Source organism: Oryctolagus cuniculus, chromosome 12 (assembly GCF_964237555.1).
Source record: "Oryctolagus cuniculus chromosome 12, mOryCun1.1, whole genome shotgun sequence".
Taxonomy (NCBI): Eukaryota; Metazoa; Chordata; class Mammalia; order Lagomorpha; family Leporidae; genus Oryctolagus; species Oryctolagus cuniculus.
The window spans coordinates 25,926,981-25,940,669 of NC_091443.1; the positions used below are offsets into that span (position 1 = coordinate 25,926,981).

General features: G+C 41.3%; 1 protein-coding gene across 2 annotated transcripts in view; it reads left to right on the plus strand.

Moving 5' to 3' along the window:
• Positions 1-13,689, plus strand: part of SOS2 (SOS Ras/Rho guanine nucleotide exchange factor 2) — a 110,523-nt gene that overhangs the window by 37,210 nt on the left and 59,624 nt on the right. For both annotated transcript variants that reach the window (XM_002718299.5, XM_051822817.2), the window contains exon 5: positions 13,082-13,285. In XM_002718299.5, coding sequence (XP_002718345.2) covers positions 13,082-13,285 — 204 coding nt within the window. The remainder of the gene's footprint in view (positions 1-13,081; positions 13,286-13,689) is intronic.

The window sequence follows — 13,689 nt, forward strand, 5'->3', positions numbered from 1 at the left end:
TCTGAGAATTTAGTCTGTATCTCTCATGTGGGCGACAGGGGCCCAACTATTTGACTTACCACTTGCTACCTTCTGGGGCACATTATTAGCAGGAAGCTGAAATTGGGAGTGGGGCCTGTGCTCAATCCCAGGCACTCTGAGGTGGGAAGTGAGCATTTTAACCTCTGTATCAAACACCCACCCCAAGTAGAACATACTTGGTTTCACAGAGACAGAGGCAGAGAGAAAAAATCTTTGTAATGCCAAAGACACTCCCTTAAGTAATTTTTTGTTTGCAGATATGACTTCCTTCCTGGCTGTAAAGTATTTAGGGGAAGAAATTGAGTCTTTCATTTTCCTCCCTCTTTTTTTTCCCCTTTCCTACTTTTTCTCCTTTTTTAAAAAAAATCTTTTTAAATCAATGTTTTGAAGAACTTGTTATGTGCCAGTTACTAAGCTGAGCATTGAAGGTATAAAATTGCATATGATAGCACTCCTTGTGTTAGAAGGAATTTATTTTAGTGTGAAATAAAAATAGTATAAACAATAATTGCAGTACAGTGTGATTAAAATTGTTCCATGAATAAATCTAAAGTTCGGTGAAAGTAGTCACTGGAAGGGACTGGAAGACATCACAGAGAAATGCCTAAATGGAGCTTTGACAAGTGAACAACCTCAGGACCTGGCACATGCCAGGGAACCTCAGCCCTCACTGCACATCAGAATTACCAGGAAGCATTTTTAATCCATAGAGAATATGGATATCTATATCTCAACCCTAAAGATTTGATTGGCCTGGGTTGGACCTCCAAGTCTCAGTGTTTTTGAAAACATCCCAGGTGATTCTGATGTGCGTTTATGTTTGAAATCCATTGTATTATGTCATAATTTCAAAAAATGATTTTCATTTTTGTTTTACAGTAATAATTCCTTATTCTACTTTGACTTTAAAGTTAGATTACATATTTTAGAAGTTTATATTTATTTAAAAGGCTAAAGACAGAGACAGAGATGGAGAGGGAGAGAGAGATCTCTCTGCTGGTTCATTCCCCAAATGACTGCAGTAGCTAGGGTTGGGCCAGGTCATAGCCAGAAGCCCAGAACTCATTCTGGGTCTCCCAGGTGAGAGGCAGGGGCCCAAACACGTGTGCCATCACTGCTGACTTCCAGGATGCCCATTGGTAGGAAGCTGAAGTCAGAAATGGAGCTGGGACTCAAAACTCCCAGGTGTGTGTGTCCTAGTGTGTCAAATGCCTACCCCAGAAGTGCTTCCTTTTTAACTGAACCATTTGAAAGTAAGTTGCCAACATAGAGTGTGCTACAAACAAGAATATGACAATAAAACTACATTGGTATTAACATATTAACATCATCTAACCCCATTCAGGTTTTGCTAGTTGTTCCAATGATGTCCTTAATAGCCAAATAATCCAGTTTGAAATCATGTGTTGTTTATTTAGCTGTGATGTATCTTTTTTCTTCTTCAACCAGAAATAATTCTTTGTTCCCTTAACTTTTATGACCTCGACACTTAAGAATTACAGGTTAGGCCGGCGCCGTGGCTCAATAGGCTAATCCTCCAACTTGAGGTGCTGGCACACGGGGTTCTGGTCCCGGTCAGGGCGCCGGATTCTGTCCCAGTTGCCCCTCTTCCAGGTCAGCTCTCTGCTATGGCCCGGGAGTGCAGTGGAGGATGGCCCAAGTGCTTGGGCCCTGCACCCGCATGGGAGATCAGGAGAGGTGCCTGGCTCCTGGCTTTGGATCAGTGCGGTGCGCCGGCCGCAGTGGCCATTGGAGGGTGAACCAATGGCAAAGGAAGACCTTTAAAAAAAAAGAAAAGAGGGGGCGGAGCCAAGATGGCGGAATAGTGAGGGCGCGCACCGATAGTCCGGGAAAATTTAGTTTAATAAAAGGGGAGTTACGGTAGCCTCAGAAAAAAGAACCAGGAAAATATTGCAGACAAAACTCTTCTGGATCCAGTGGGCGTGAATCGGAGGACCTACTGGGAGAACAAGGTCGCCCACCGCGCGCGAAAGCCTAGCCGCAGGACCGAGCCGCGGGACTGAGTCGCGGAAGCCGAGCCGCGGGACTGAGCTGCGCAAGCTGCAGGGTCTGCGCGCAAGTGCTCGAAGGGGAGTGCAACAGCGGGGAGACTTGGGATGTCCAGGGCTCCGAGTCCACACATCGGCGCTGGAAGGGGAGCAGACCTGCGTGGAGAGCGTGGGAGCCCACAGTTCGGGACATCAGCGGCAGACTCAACACACCAGCGCTGGAACGCGAGTGAAACATAAAGAAAAGATCCTAAAATGTGCAAGAGAGAAACGTCAGATTACTCTCAGAGGATCTCCAATCAGACTCACAGCTGACTTCTCATCAGAAACTCTACAAGCTAGGAGGGAATGGCGAGATATAGCCCAGGTACTAAGAGAGAACAACTGCCAGCCCAGAATATTATATCCTGCAAAGCTATCATTTGTGAATGAAGGTGAAATAAAGACTTTTCATAACAAACAGAAATTGAAAGAATTTGTTGCCACTCGTCCAGCCCTGCAAAAGATGCTTAAAGATGTGTTACACACAGAAACAAAGAAACACGGTCATCAATATGAAAGAAGGTAAAGGAAGGAAACCAAGGAAGGAAAGCTCACAGCAAAAGATCACAGGGAATTCAAAGCATATATTAGAACTTATCTTTGGCAAATGGCAGGGCAAAGTTACCACTTATCATTAGTCACATTGAACGTGAATGGCCTGAACTGTCCAGTTAAAAGACACCGTTTGGCTGATTGGGTTAAAAAACAAAACCCATCTATTTGCTGCTTACAAGAAACACATCTTTCCAACAAAGATCCATACAGACTGAAAGTGAAAGGCTGGAAAAAGATATACCATGCCAACAGAAATGAAAAAAGAGCAGGCGTAGCCATCTTAATATCAGACACCATAAACTTTACCACAAAAACCGTTAAGAGAGACAAAGAGGGACACTACATAATGATTAAGGGATCAATTCAACAGGAAGATATAACAATTATCAATGTATATGCACCTAACTACAGGGCACCGGTTTATCTAAAAGATTTGTTAACGGACTTAAAGGGAGACTTAGACCCCAATACAATAGTACTGGGGGACTTCAATACTCCACTCTCAGAAATAGACAGATCAATAGGACAGAAGATCAACAAGGATACAGTAGATTTAAACGACACTATAGCCCAAATGGATCTAACAGATATATACAGAACTTTCAATCCTACAGCTAAAGATTATATATTCTTCTCAGCAGTACATGGAACCTTCTCTAGGATTGACCACATACTAGGCCATAAAGCAAGTCTCAGCAAATTCAAAAGAATTAGAATCATACCATGCAGCTTCTCAGACCATAAAGGAATGAAGTTGGAAATGAACAACTCAGGAATCCCTAGAGCATACGCAAACACATGGAGATTGAACAACATGCTCCTGAATGAACAATGGGTCATAGAAGAAATCAAAAGAGAAATCAAAAACTTTCTGGAAGTAAATGAGGATAACAGCACAACATACCAAAACTTATGGGATGCAGCAAAAGCAGTGTTAAGAGGAAAGTTTATATCAATAGGTGCCTACATCAAGAAATTGGAAAGGCACCAAATAGATGAGCTTTCTATTCACCTCAAGGATCTAGAAAACCTACAGCAAACCAGACCCAAATCTAGTAGGAGAAGAGAAATAATTAAAATCAGAGAAGAAATCAACAGGATTGAATCAAGAAAAACATTACAAAAAATCAGCCAAACGAGGAGCTGGTTTTTTGAAAAAATAAACAAAATTGACACCCCATTGGCCCAACTAACTAAAAAAAGAAGAGAAAAGACCCAAATCAATAAAATCAGAGATGCAAAAGGAAATGTAACAACAGACACCACAGAAATAAAAAGAATCATCAGAAATTACTACAAGGACTTGTATGCCAGCAAACAGGGAAACCTATCAGAAATGGATAGATTCCTGGACACATGCAACCTACCTAAATTGAACCAGGAAGACATCGAAAACCTAAACAGACCCATAACTGAGACAGAAATTGAAACAGTAATAAAGGCCCTCCCAACAAAGAAAAGCCCAGGACCAGATGGATTCACTGCTGAATTCTACCAGACATTTAAAGAAGAACTAACTCCAATTCTTCTCAAACTATTCAGAACAATTGAAGAAGAGGGAATCCTCCCAAATTCTTTCTATGAAGCCAGCATCACCTTAATTCCTAAGCCGGGAAAAGATGCAGCACTGAAAGAGAATTACAGACCAATATCCCTGATGAACATAGATGCAAAAATCCTCAATAAAATTCTCGCCAATAGAATGCAACAACACATCAGAAAGATCATCCACCCAGACCAAGTGGGATTTATCCCTGGTATGCAGGGATGGTTTAATGTGCGCAAGACAATCAATGTGATACACCACATTAACAGACTGCAGAAGATTCTCTCAATAGATGCCGAGAAAGCATTTGATAAAATACAACACCCGTTCATGATGAAAACTCTAAGCAAACTGGGTTTGGAAGGAACATTCCTCAATACAATCAAAGCAATCTATGAAAAACCCACAGCCAACATCCTATTGAATGGGGAAAAGTTGGAAGCATTTCCACTGAGATCTGGGACCAGACAGGGATGTCCACTCTCACCACTGCTATTCAATATAGTTCTGGAGGTTCTAGCCAGAGCTATTAGGCAAGAAAAAGAAATTAAAGGGATACAAATTGGGAAGGAAGAACTCAAACTATCCCTCTTTGCAGATGACATGATTCTTTATTTAGGGGACCCAAAGAACTCTACCAAGAGACTATTGGAACTCATAGAAGAGTTTGGCAAAGTAGCAGGGTATAAAATCAATGCACAAAAATCAACAGCCTTTGTATACACAGACAATGCCATGGCTGAGGAAGAACTTCTAAGATCAATCCCATTCACAATAGCTACAAAAACAATCAAATACCTTGGAATAAACTTAACCAAGGACGTTAAAGATCTCTACGATGAAAATTACAAAACCTTAAAGAAAGAAATAGAAGAGGATACCAAGAAATGGAAAAATCTTCCATGCTCATGGATTGGAAGAATCAATATCATCAAAATGTCCATTCTCCCAAAAGCAATTTATAGATTCAATGCAATACCAATCAAGATACCGAAGACCTTCTTCTCAGATCTGGAAAAATTGGTGCTGAAATTTATATGGAGGCACAAGAGACCTCGAATAGCTAAAGCAATCTTGTACAACAAAAACAAAGCCGGAGGCATCACAATACCAGATTTCAGGACATACTACAGGGCAGTTGTAATCAAAACAGCATGGTACTGGTACAGAAACAGAAGGATAGACCAATGGAACAGAATTGAAATACCAGAAATCAACCCAAACATCTACAGCCAACTTATATTTGATCAAGGATCTAAAACTAATTCCTTGAGCAAGGACAGTCTATTCAATAAATGGTGCTGGGAAAATTGGATTTCCACGTGCAGAATCATGAAGCAAGACCCCTACCTTACACCTTACACAAAAATCCACTCAACATGGATTAAAGACCTAAATCTACGACCTGACACCATCAAGTTACTAGAGAACATTGGAGAAACCCTTCAAGATATTGGCACAGGCAAAGAGTTTCTGGAAAAGACCCGGGAGGCACAGGCAGTCAAAGCCAAAATTAACTATTGGGATTGCATCAAATTGAGAAGTTTCTGTACTGCAAAAGAAACAGTCAGGAGAGTGAAGAGACAACCGTCAGAATGGGAAAAAATATTTGCAAACTATGCAACAGATAAAGGGTTAATAACCAGAATCTACAAAGAGATCAAGAAACTCCACAAAAACAAAACCAACAACCCAATTAAGAGATGGGCCAAGGACCTCAATAGACATTTTTCAAAAGAGGAAATCCAAATGGCCAACAGGCACATGAAAAAATGTTCAAGGTCATTAGCAATCAGAGAAATGCAAATCAAAACCACAATGAGGTTCCACCTCACCCCGGTTTGAATGGCTCACATTCAGAAATCTACCAACAACAGATGCTGGCGAGGATGTGGGGAAAAAGGGACACTAACCCACTGTTGGTGGGAATGCAAACTGGTCAAGCCACTATGGAAGTCAGTCTGGAGATTCCTCAGAAACCTGAAGATAACCCTACCGTTCGACCCAGCCATCCCACTCCTTGGAATTTACCCAAAGGAATTTAAATTGGCAAACAAAAAAGCGGTCTGCAGCCTAATGTTTATTGCAGCACAATTCACAATAGCTAAGACCTGGAACCAACCTAAATGCCCATCAACGGTAGACTGGATAAAGAAATTATGGGATATGTACTCTTTAGAATACTATACCGCAGTAAGAAACAACGAAATCCAGTCATTTGCAACAAAATGGAGGAATCTGGAACACATCATGCTGAGTGAAATAAGCCAGTCCCAAAGGGACAAATACCATATGTTCTCCCTGATCGGTGACAACTGACTGAACACCAAAAAGGAAACCTGTTGAAGTGAAAGGGACACTTTGGGAAACGGTGACTTGATCAGCATAGCCCTGACTGTTAATGAACAACTTAATACATTATCCCTCTTAGTAGTTTTTTTGTCTGTTCTACTTAATATGACTGGTTTAATTCTGTAATTAATACACAGTTATTCTTAAGTGTTGAAATTTAACTGAAATGTGATCCCTGTTAAACATAAGAGTAGGAATAAGAGAGGGAAGAGATATATAATTTGGGACATGCTCAAGCTGACTTGCCCCAAATGGTAGAGTTAGAAACATACCAGGGGACTCCAATTTAATCCCATCAAGGTGGCATGTACCAATGCCATCTCACTAGTCCAAGTGATCAATTTCAGTTCGCAATTGATCATAATGAAAGGACTAAGAGTCAAAGGGAGCACATAAGCAAGTCTAGTACCTGCTAACACTAACCGATAGAATAAATAAAGGGGAGAGTGATCCAACATGGGAAGTGAGATACTCAGCAGACTCATAGAATGGCAGATGCCCTAAATAGCACTCTGGCCTCAGAATCAGCCCTAAAGGCATTCAGATCTGGCTGAAAAGCCCATGAGAGTATTTCAGGCATGGAAAGCCAAGACACTCTGGCAAAAGATCTCTGTGAGTGAGATCCCAGTGGAAAGAACAGGTCTTCAAAGAAGGAGGTACCTTTCTCTGAAGGGAGGAGAGAACCTCCACTTTGACTATGACCTTGTCTAAACAAGATAAGAGTCGGAGAACTCAAGGGGCTTCCATAGCCTTGGAAACTCATGACTGGAGCATAGGGAGATTACTGATGCCATAGACAGGAGTGTCAATTGGTAAAGTCAACAACAGGAGTCACTGTGCACTTACTCCTCATGTAGGATCTCTGTCCTTAATGTGCTGTGCATTGAGATTTAATGCTATAACGAGTACTCAAATAATATATTTCACTTTGTGTTTCTATGGGGGTGCAAACTGTTGAAATCTTTACTTAATGCATACTAAACTGATCCTCTGTAAAAAAAAAAAAAAAGAAAAGAAAAGAAAAGAAACTATCAACTCCCAACTTGACTCTCACTGGGATTAAACATGACAATAGGTCTGATCTGATTTCATCATCATTAAAAAAAAATCATCTATTATTTTTCACTTTATGTTTCTGTGTGGGAGCAAACTGTTGAAATCCATACTTAATGTATACTAAGCTGATCTTCTGTATATTAAGATAATCGAAAATGAATCTTGATGTGAATGGAAGGGGAGAGGGAGTGGGAAAGGGGAGGGTTGTGGGTGGGAGGGACGGTATGGGGGGGAAGCCATAGTAATCCACTATTCGTACTTTGGAAACGTATATTCATTAAATAAAAGTTAAAAAAAAAAAAAAGAAAAGAAAAAGAAAAAAAAAAGAATTACAGGTTACAGATCAGATGTTTAGAATGTCTCTCAGTTTAGATTTTTCTGATATTTTCTCTTGATTGGAATCAAGTTGTACTGTGTTCTCATTTTATCTTCTCCCATGCTGCATGTGGATGCAATTTTTATGTGTCCTGTTAGCAGTGTATTCACTTTGATTACTTGATTAAAAGGATTGTGTAGGTGGTCTGGTGGTTAGACACTGTTTTCTGTTTTCTACTTCCTGAGTTCAAAAGCCAGTTTCAGCTCCTGTCTAATACGAACCCTGGGAGACTGCGTTGATGGCTCAAGTAATTGGGTTCCTGCCACACACATAGGAGACCTGGATTAAGTTTCTGGCTCCCAACTTTGGTTTGGCCTAGTCCCTGGGTGTCAGTGGCATTCAGGGAGTGAACCAGCAGATAGGAGTGCTCTTTGTCAAATAAGGAAACTGAAATTTAAAATAAAGGGGTTTTTTGCTAGGGTTCTCTTTGAGTTACTCTTCTGTTTTGTAATTAATAAATGTTGTGTGGGATATTTTGTTACTAAGTATTTTGTTCCTTTCATGCCTTAAATTTTTTATTTGGTTATTTTAATATAGATTCATTGATTCTTATTTTATTCAAGGCCAGAATCCCTTACTTCATTGTTTATATAGGTGTTCAGATTTGTCCCAGATGCAGCCACTGGGAACTCCAGTTAAGGTTTTCTATTTCTGCCTTTGAGCACTCCCCTCCTTCCTTTTTTTAAATATTTTATTTATTTATTCAAAAGGCAGAGTGACGAGTGGAGGGGAGTGGCATCTTCCATCTGCTAATGCAGTAGCCAGGGCTTGGCCAAGCTGAAGCCAGGAGATCCATTCAGGTCTTCCAATTGGGTGGCAGGAACTCAGTTACTTGGGTCGTCCTCCACTGTCCTTCAGGTGCATTAGCAGGAAGCTGCATTGGAAGCAGAACAGATAGGACTTGAAGCAACACTCCCCCATGGGATGTGGTGTTGCTTAACTTGCTACATGGCAGTGCCAGCTCTTGTCTTTGATTTCTTTAACTTGAGTTTTTTCTTCTTTTAAGTAACATTAAATTTGGGTTTATCTTTGGGAATTTCATACTGTTACTAAGGCAGAGAGGCAGAGATCCAGAATATTTAAATATTTTAAATTTAAAATACAGAATCCTGTTCTGTCATTCAGCGTTTTAGATATCCTATTACCTTTTTCTAATGTATAGAAATCTGGGCAACTATTTTTTTTTAATTTTTTTTTGACAGGCAGAGTGGACAGTGAGAGAGAGGGAGAAAGGTCTTCCTTTGCTGTTGGTTCACCCTCCAATGGCCACCACGGCCGGCGCACTGCGGCCGGCGCATCGCGCTGATCCAAAGGCAGGAGCCAGGTGCTTCTCCTGGTCTCCCATGGGGTGCAGGGCCCAAGGACTTGGGCCATCCTCCTCTGCACTCCCGGGCCACAGCAGAGAGCTGGCCTGGAAGAGGGGCAACCGGGACAGAATCCGGCGCCCTGACCGGGACTAGAACCTGGTGTGCCGGCGCCGCAAGGTGGAGGATTAGCCTAGTGAGCCGCGGCGCCGGCCAACAACTTTGTTTTAATTGAAGTTATTGAATAAAAATACTAAAAAAGACAACATAAGAAATGAGATTTTAAATATATGCTATTAGAGACATTTTTCTGTTACCACTTTTCTTCATTGTAGCCTTTAAGTGAGCTACTATTTCAGCTCTTGTCTAATGCAGAGTCAACCAGTTTTACTTGTAAAAGGCCAGAGGATAGATATTTTAGGCTTTGTGGGCCATAGTCTTTCTTACAACTGCTCATTTTTGACTTTGTAGCATTAAAGCAGCCATAAATGAATGAGCCTGGGCTGTGTTCCAGTAAAACGTCATCTGAAAAGCAGGCAGTGGGCTGAATTTGCCTGTGTACTATAGTTTACTGACCCTGGTTTCAGACTCCCCTGTCAGGATCCCTTTTTATCACAGGACACTCCTGTGGTAAGTTAAATCTAGATCACTTTGTGAGTCTAGTTATGTGAGTGAAGTAACGAGATCATGTAACATGACGTGATCTTAGTAAATCCAAGCTGATTTCTGGTGATCACTATTTCAAGAGCTCACAAACTGTTTGTTTAATAAATTCTTTGAAAAACTGATTTCTGGTGATCTGTATAAATTGTCTGACAGGGAACTTGAGAATCAACTTTTCCCCATCACATTTAAAAATAAAAGCATCATCTGAGAGATTGCTAAGAATAGTCAGATGATCTTAAGCAGGAATTGGAGAACTCACCTTCTACTCTGTCACTCTTTGAAAAATAGCAGTTAAACTGGAAAAGAAGAACATAAATGCTTAAGAAGGAATTTGGTGTTTAAGAAAGGTGAGAGGAAATAAGCACTCAGAGCAGCTCTAAAGAAATTGAATTCTCAGGACCGGCGCTCTGGTGCAGCGGGTTAACACCCTGGCCTGAAGCGCCGGCATCCCATATAGGCACCCGTTCTACTCCTGGCTGCTCCTCTTCCAATCCAGCTCTCTGCTGTGGCCTGGGAAAGCCATGGAGAATGACCCAAGTGTTTGGGCCTCTGCACCCACATGGGAGACTTGGAAGAAGCTCCTGACTCCTGGCTTCAGATCAGCACAGCTCTGGCCGTTGCAGCCAATTGGGGAGTGAACCAGTGGATGGAAGGCCTCTCTCTCTCTCTCTCCCTCCCTCCCTCCCTCCCTCCCTCCCCTCCATCTGTATAATTCTGACTTTCAAATAAATAAATAAACCTTAAAAAATTTTAATTTTCCAAACTTATACATAATAGGGATTGAGTTCTATGCTTTCTTTTTTTTTTTTTTAATTATTTTATTTGTTGAGAGGCACAGTTAGAGAAAGGGAGAGATAGAGAAAGAGATATCTTCAGTCCTCTGATTCTCTCCCCAGTGGCCACAGTGGTTAGGGCTGGACCAGGCCAAAGCCAGGAGCTTCATCTGGGTCTCCCATATGGTTGCAGAGGCCCTAGCACTTCCTCAGCTTTCCCAGGTATGTTAGCAGGGAGCTGAATCGGAAGTGGAGCAGCCAACAATCGAACTGGTGCCCATATGGTATGCCATTATTGAAGGTGGCAGCTTAACCCACTGTGCCACAATGTTGACCCCAGGTTCTATGTTTTTTGTTTGTTTGTTTTTTCATAGGCAGAGTTAGAGAGAGACAGAGAAAGGTCTTCCTTCTGTTTGTTCACCCCCCAAATGGCCGCTATGGCTGGCACACTGCACTGATCCGAAGCCAGGAGCCAGGTGTTTCCTCCTGGTCTCCCATGCGGGTGCAGGGCCCAAGCACTTGGGCCATCCTCCACTGCCTTCCTGGGCCACAGCAGATAGCTGGACTGGAAGAGGAGCAACCAGGACATAATCTGGCACCCCAACCAGGACTAGAACCCAGAGTGCCGGCACTGCAGGCGGAGGATTAGCCTAGTGAGCCGCGGGGCCGGCCTCTATGTTTTCTTACATGGTAATATTACTCTGTTTCTGCCAGTGCCGCGGCTCACTAGGCTAATCCTCCGCCTAGCGGCGCCGGCACACCGGGTTCTAGTCCCGGTCGGGGCGCCGGATTCTGGTAGCTGGGAATTGAAGGTGATGGTGTTCATTGGCAAGAAGATGGGTTGCATGGAGCAAGTAATAAGGAGTGGGGAAGGATTTTAGTGTCACAGGATTTTTTTTTTTTTTTTTTTTTTTTTTGACAGGCAGAGTGGACAGAGAGAGAGACAGAAAGGTCTTCCTTTTGCCATTGGTTCACCCTCCAATGGCTGCCACAGCCAGCGCGCTGCAGCCGGCGCACCGCGCTGATCTGAAGGCAGGAGCCAGGTGCTTCTCCTGGTCTCCCATGGGGTGCAGGGCCCAAGCACCTGGGCCATCCTCCACTGCACTCCTTGGCCACAGCAGAGAGCTGGCCTGGAAGAGGGGCAACCGGGACAGAATCCGGCGCCCCGACCGGGACTAGAACCCGGTGTGCCGGCGCCGCAAGGCGGAGGATTAGCCTATTGAGCCACGGCGCTGGCCTGTGTCACAGGATTTGAGCCTAGGAAAGCAGGTTGGGATTAAATTGTGAATGGCTGTTATCTTAAGATTTTATACAGAGGGCAGTGAATTCCAATGTCATTTTTAAAAAAATATTTATTTATTTATTTGAAATTCAGGATTACAGAAAAGTTTTGGCCACCTTTTTCCTATTGCTTTTGATTTACAAGTGTTTCTTGCTTGGTGGTTGATTTTAATGTATAGCAGCTATCTGTACCACAGCCATGTAAACATTAGTGATATGCAAGTGAACATAATCACAGTTGTTGGTGTAATAATTCCGTGTTGGAAATACATCCTCCTTCAGCATCCATGGGGAATTAATTCCAGGACCCTTCAGAGATACGAAAATCTGCAGATGCCCAAGCCTCAGTATAAAAAGGCATAGTATTTACACATAAACATACACATATGCACCATTACCCTTTAAGCCATCTCTAGATTCCTTTTGATAAGTCCTACAATGTAAATACCATGTAAATATTGTTATATTACATTGTTTAGGGAATAATGACAAGAAAAAATATTTTCTGGCTGTGGTTGGTTGAGTCCAGAGAGGGCAATGTTATTCATCATCTGCCTCTACAGTAGTACAATTTTAGTTTTCTCCTTGCAACTTACCAAAGTGCATACCACCATTCTTATAATATGATGGATATCTATCATGTTGAATACTTACCATTGCCAGATATGGTAGTATGCATTTTAGGTGCTTTATCTCATTGTTTTATTCCATCAGTTACATTTTACATGTAAGGAATTTGAGTCAACAGATTAACTTATTCATAATCACTGTTAAGTAAGCAGCTGAGCCTGGGATTTTTGGCTCAGATTGTTATTTTCTGAAGATATGCTCTTTTTTGTTATATTATATATATGTGTGTGTATGTATGTATGTATTACAAAAATGAAGATAGGTATTTCACCATTTGGTTGAATTTTTTCCAGGAATATTTATTTGTTTATGAAGATTTTTAAAAAGTTCATGGAAAATTTGTATTATGAAAAAAACTATGTGTGAATTTCCACAATTTCTTGTACCAGTGTTTTAATTTCAAGTACTTTCAACCAGTCTTGTGAAAATAAGGAAAATTAGGTTCTACATCACTGATTTATATTTCCCAGGTTTTGATGGACATGTTTGATCAGGATGACATAGGTTTGGTTTCTCTCTGTGAGGAAGAACCTAGTTCTTCAGGAGAATTAAACTACTACGACCTTGTAAGAACTGAAATTGCAGCAGAAAGGCAGTATCTACGGGAACTAAATATGATCATAAAAGTGTTTCGAGAAGCCTTCCTGTCTGACAGAAAGCTTTTTAAACCTTCTGTAAGTATCTTTTTGGATTTGAAATTTTATATTTCCCCAAAGCAAATAGCAAAAAATGGTAACTAGTAATGTAGCTTATGAGTACATAAAAGTACTTATTTATGTATTGGTGGGTTTTAGAAATATTTGAATTGTTGTACTGAAGTAATAAATGCAGTGACAGTGAAAATTGGATACAAAAATAGGTAGGGAGATTTACACTGGAATGCAGTCTTTTTCTGCCATGCAGTATCTGAGATTTATAGTTCTTGATTTGGAATTGGTGAGAAAGATGAGTGTTCTAGCAAAAAAAAAAAAAAAAAAAAAAAAAAGACCCATGTTTTTACAAGTCTTTTGGCGAGTACTTTAAAGCAGTATTTTAGTTTTAGCAGTGGAACTTTTGAAAAATAAAAGTTTACATAGCA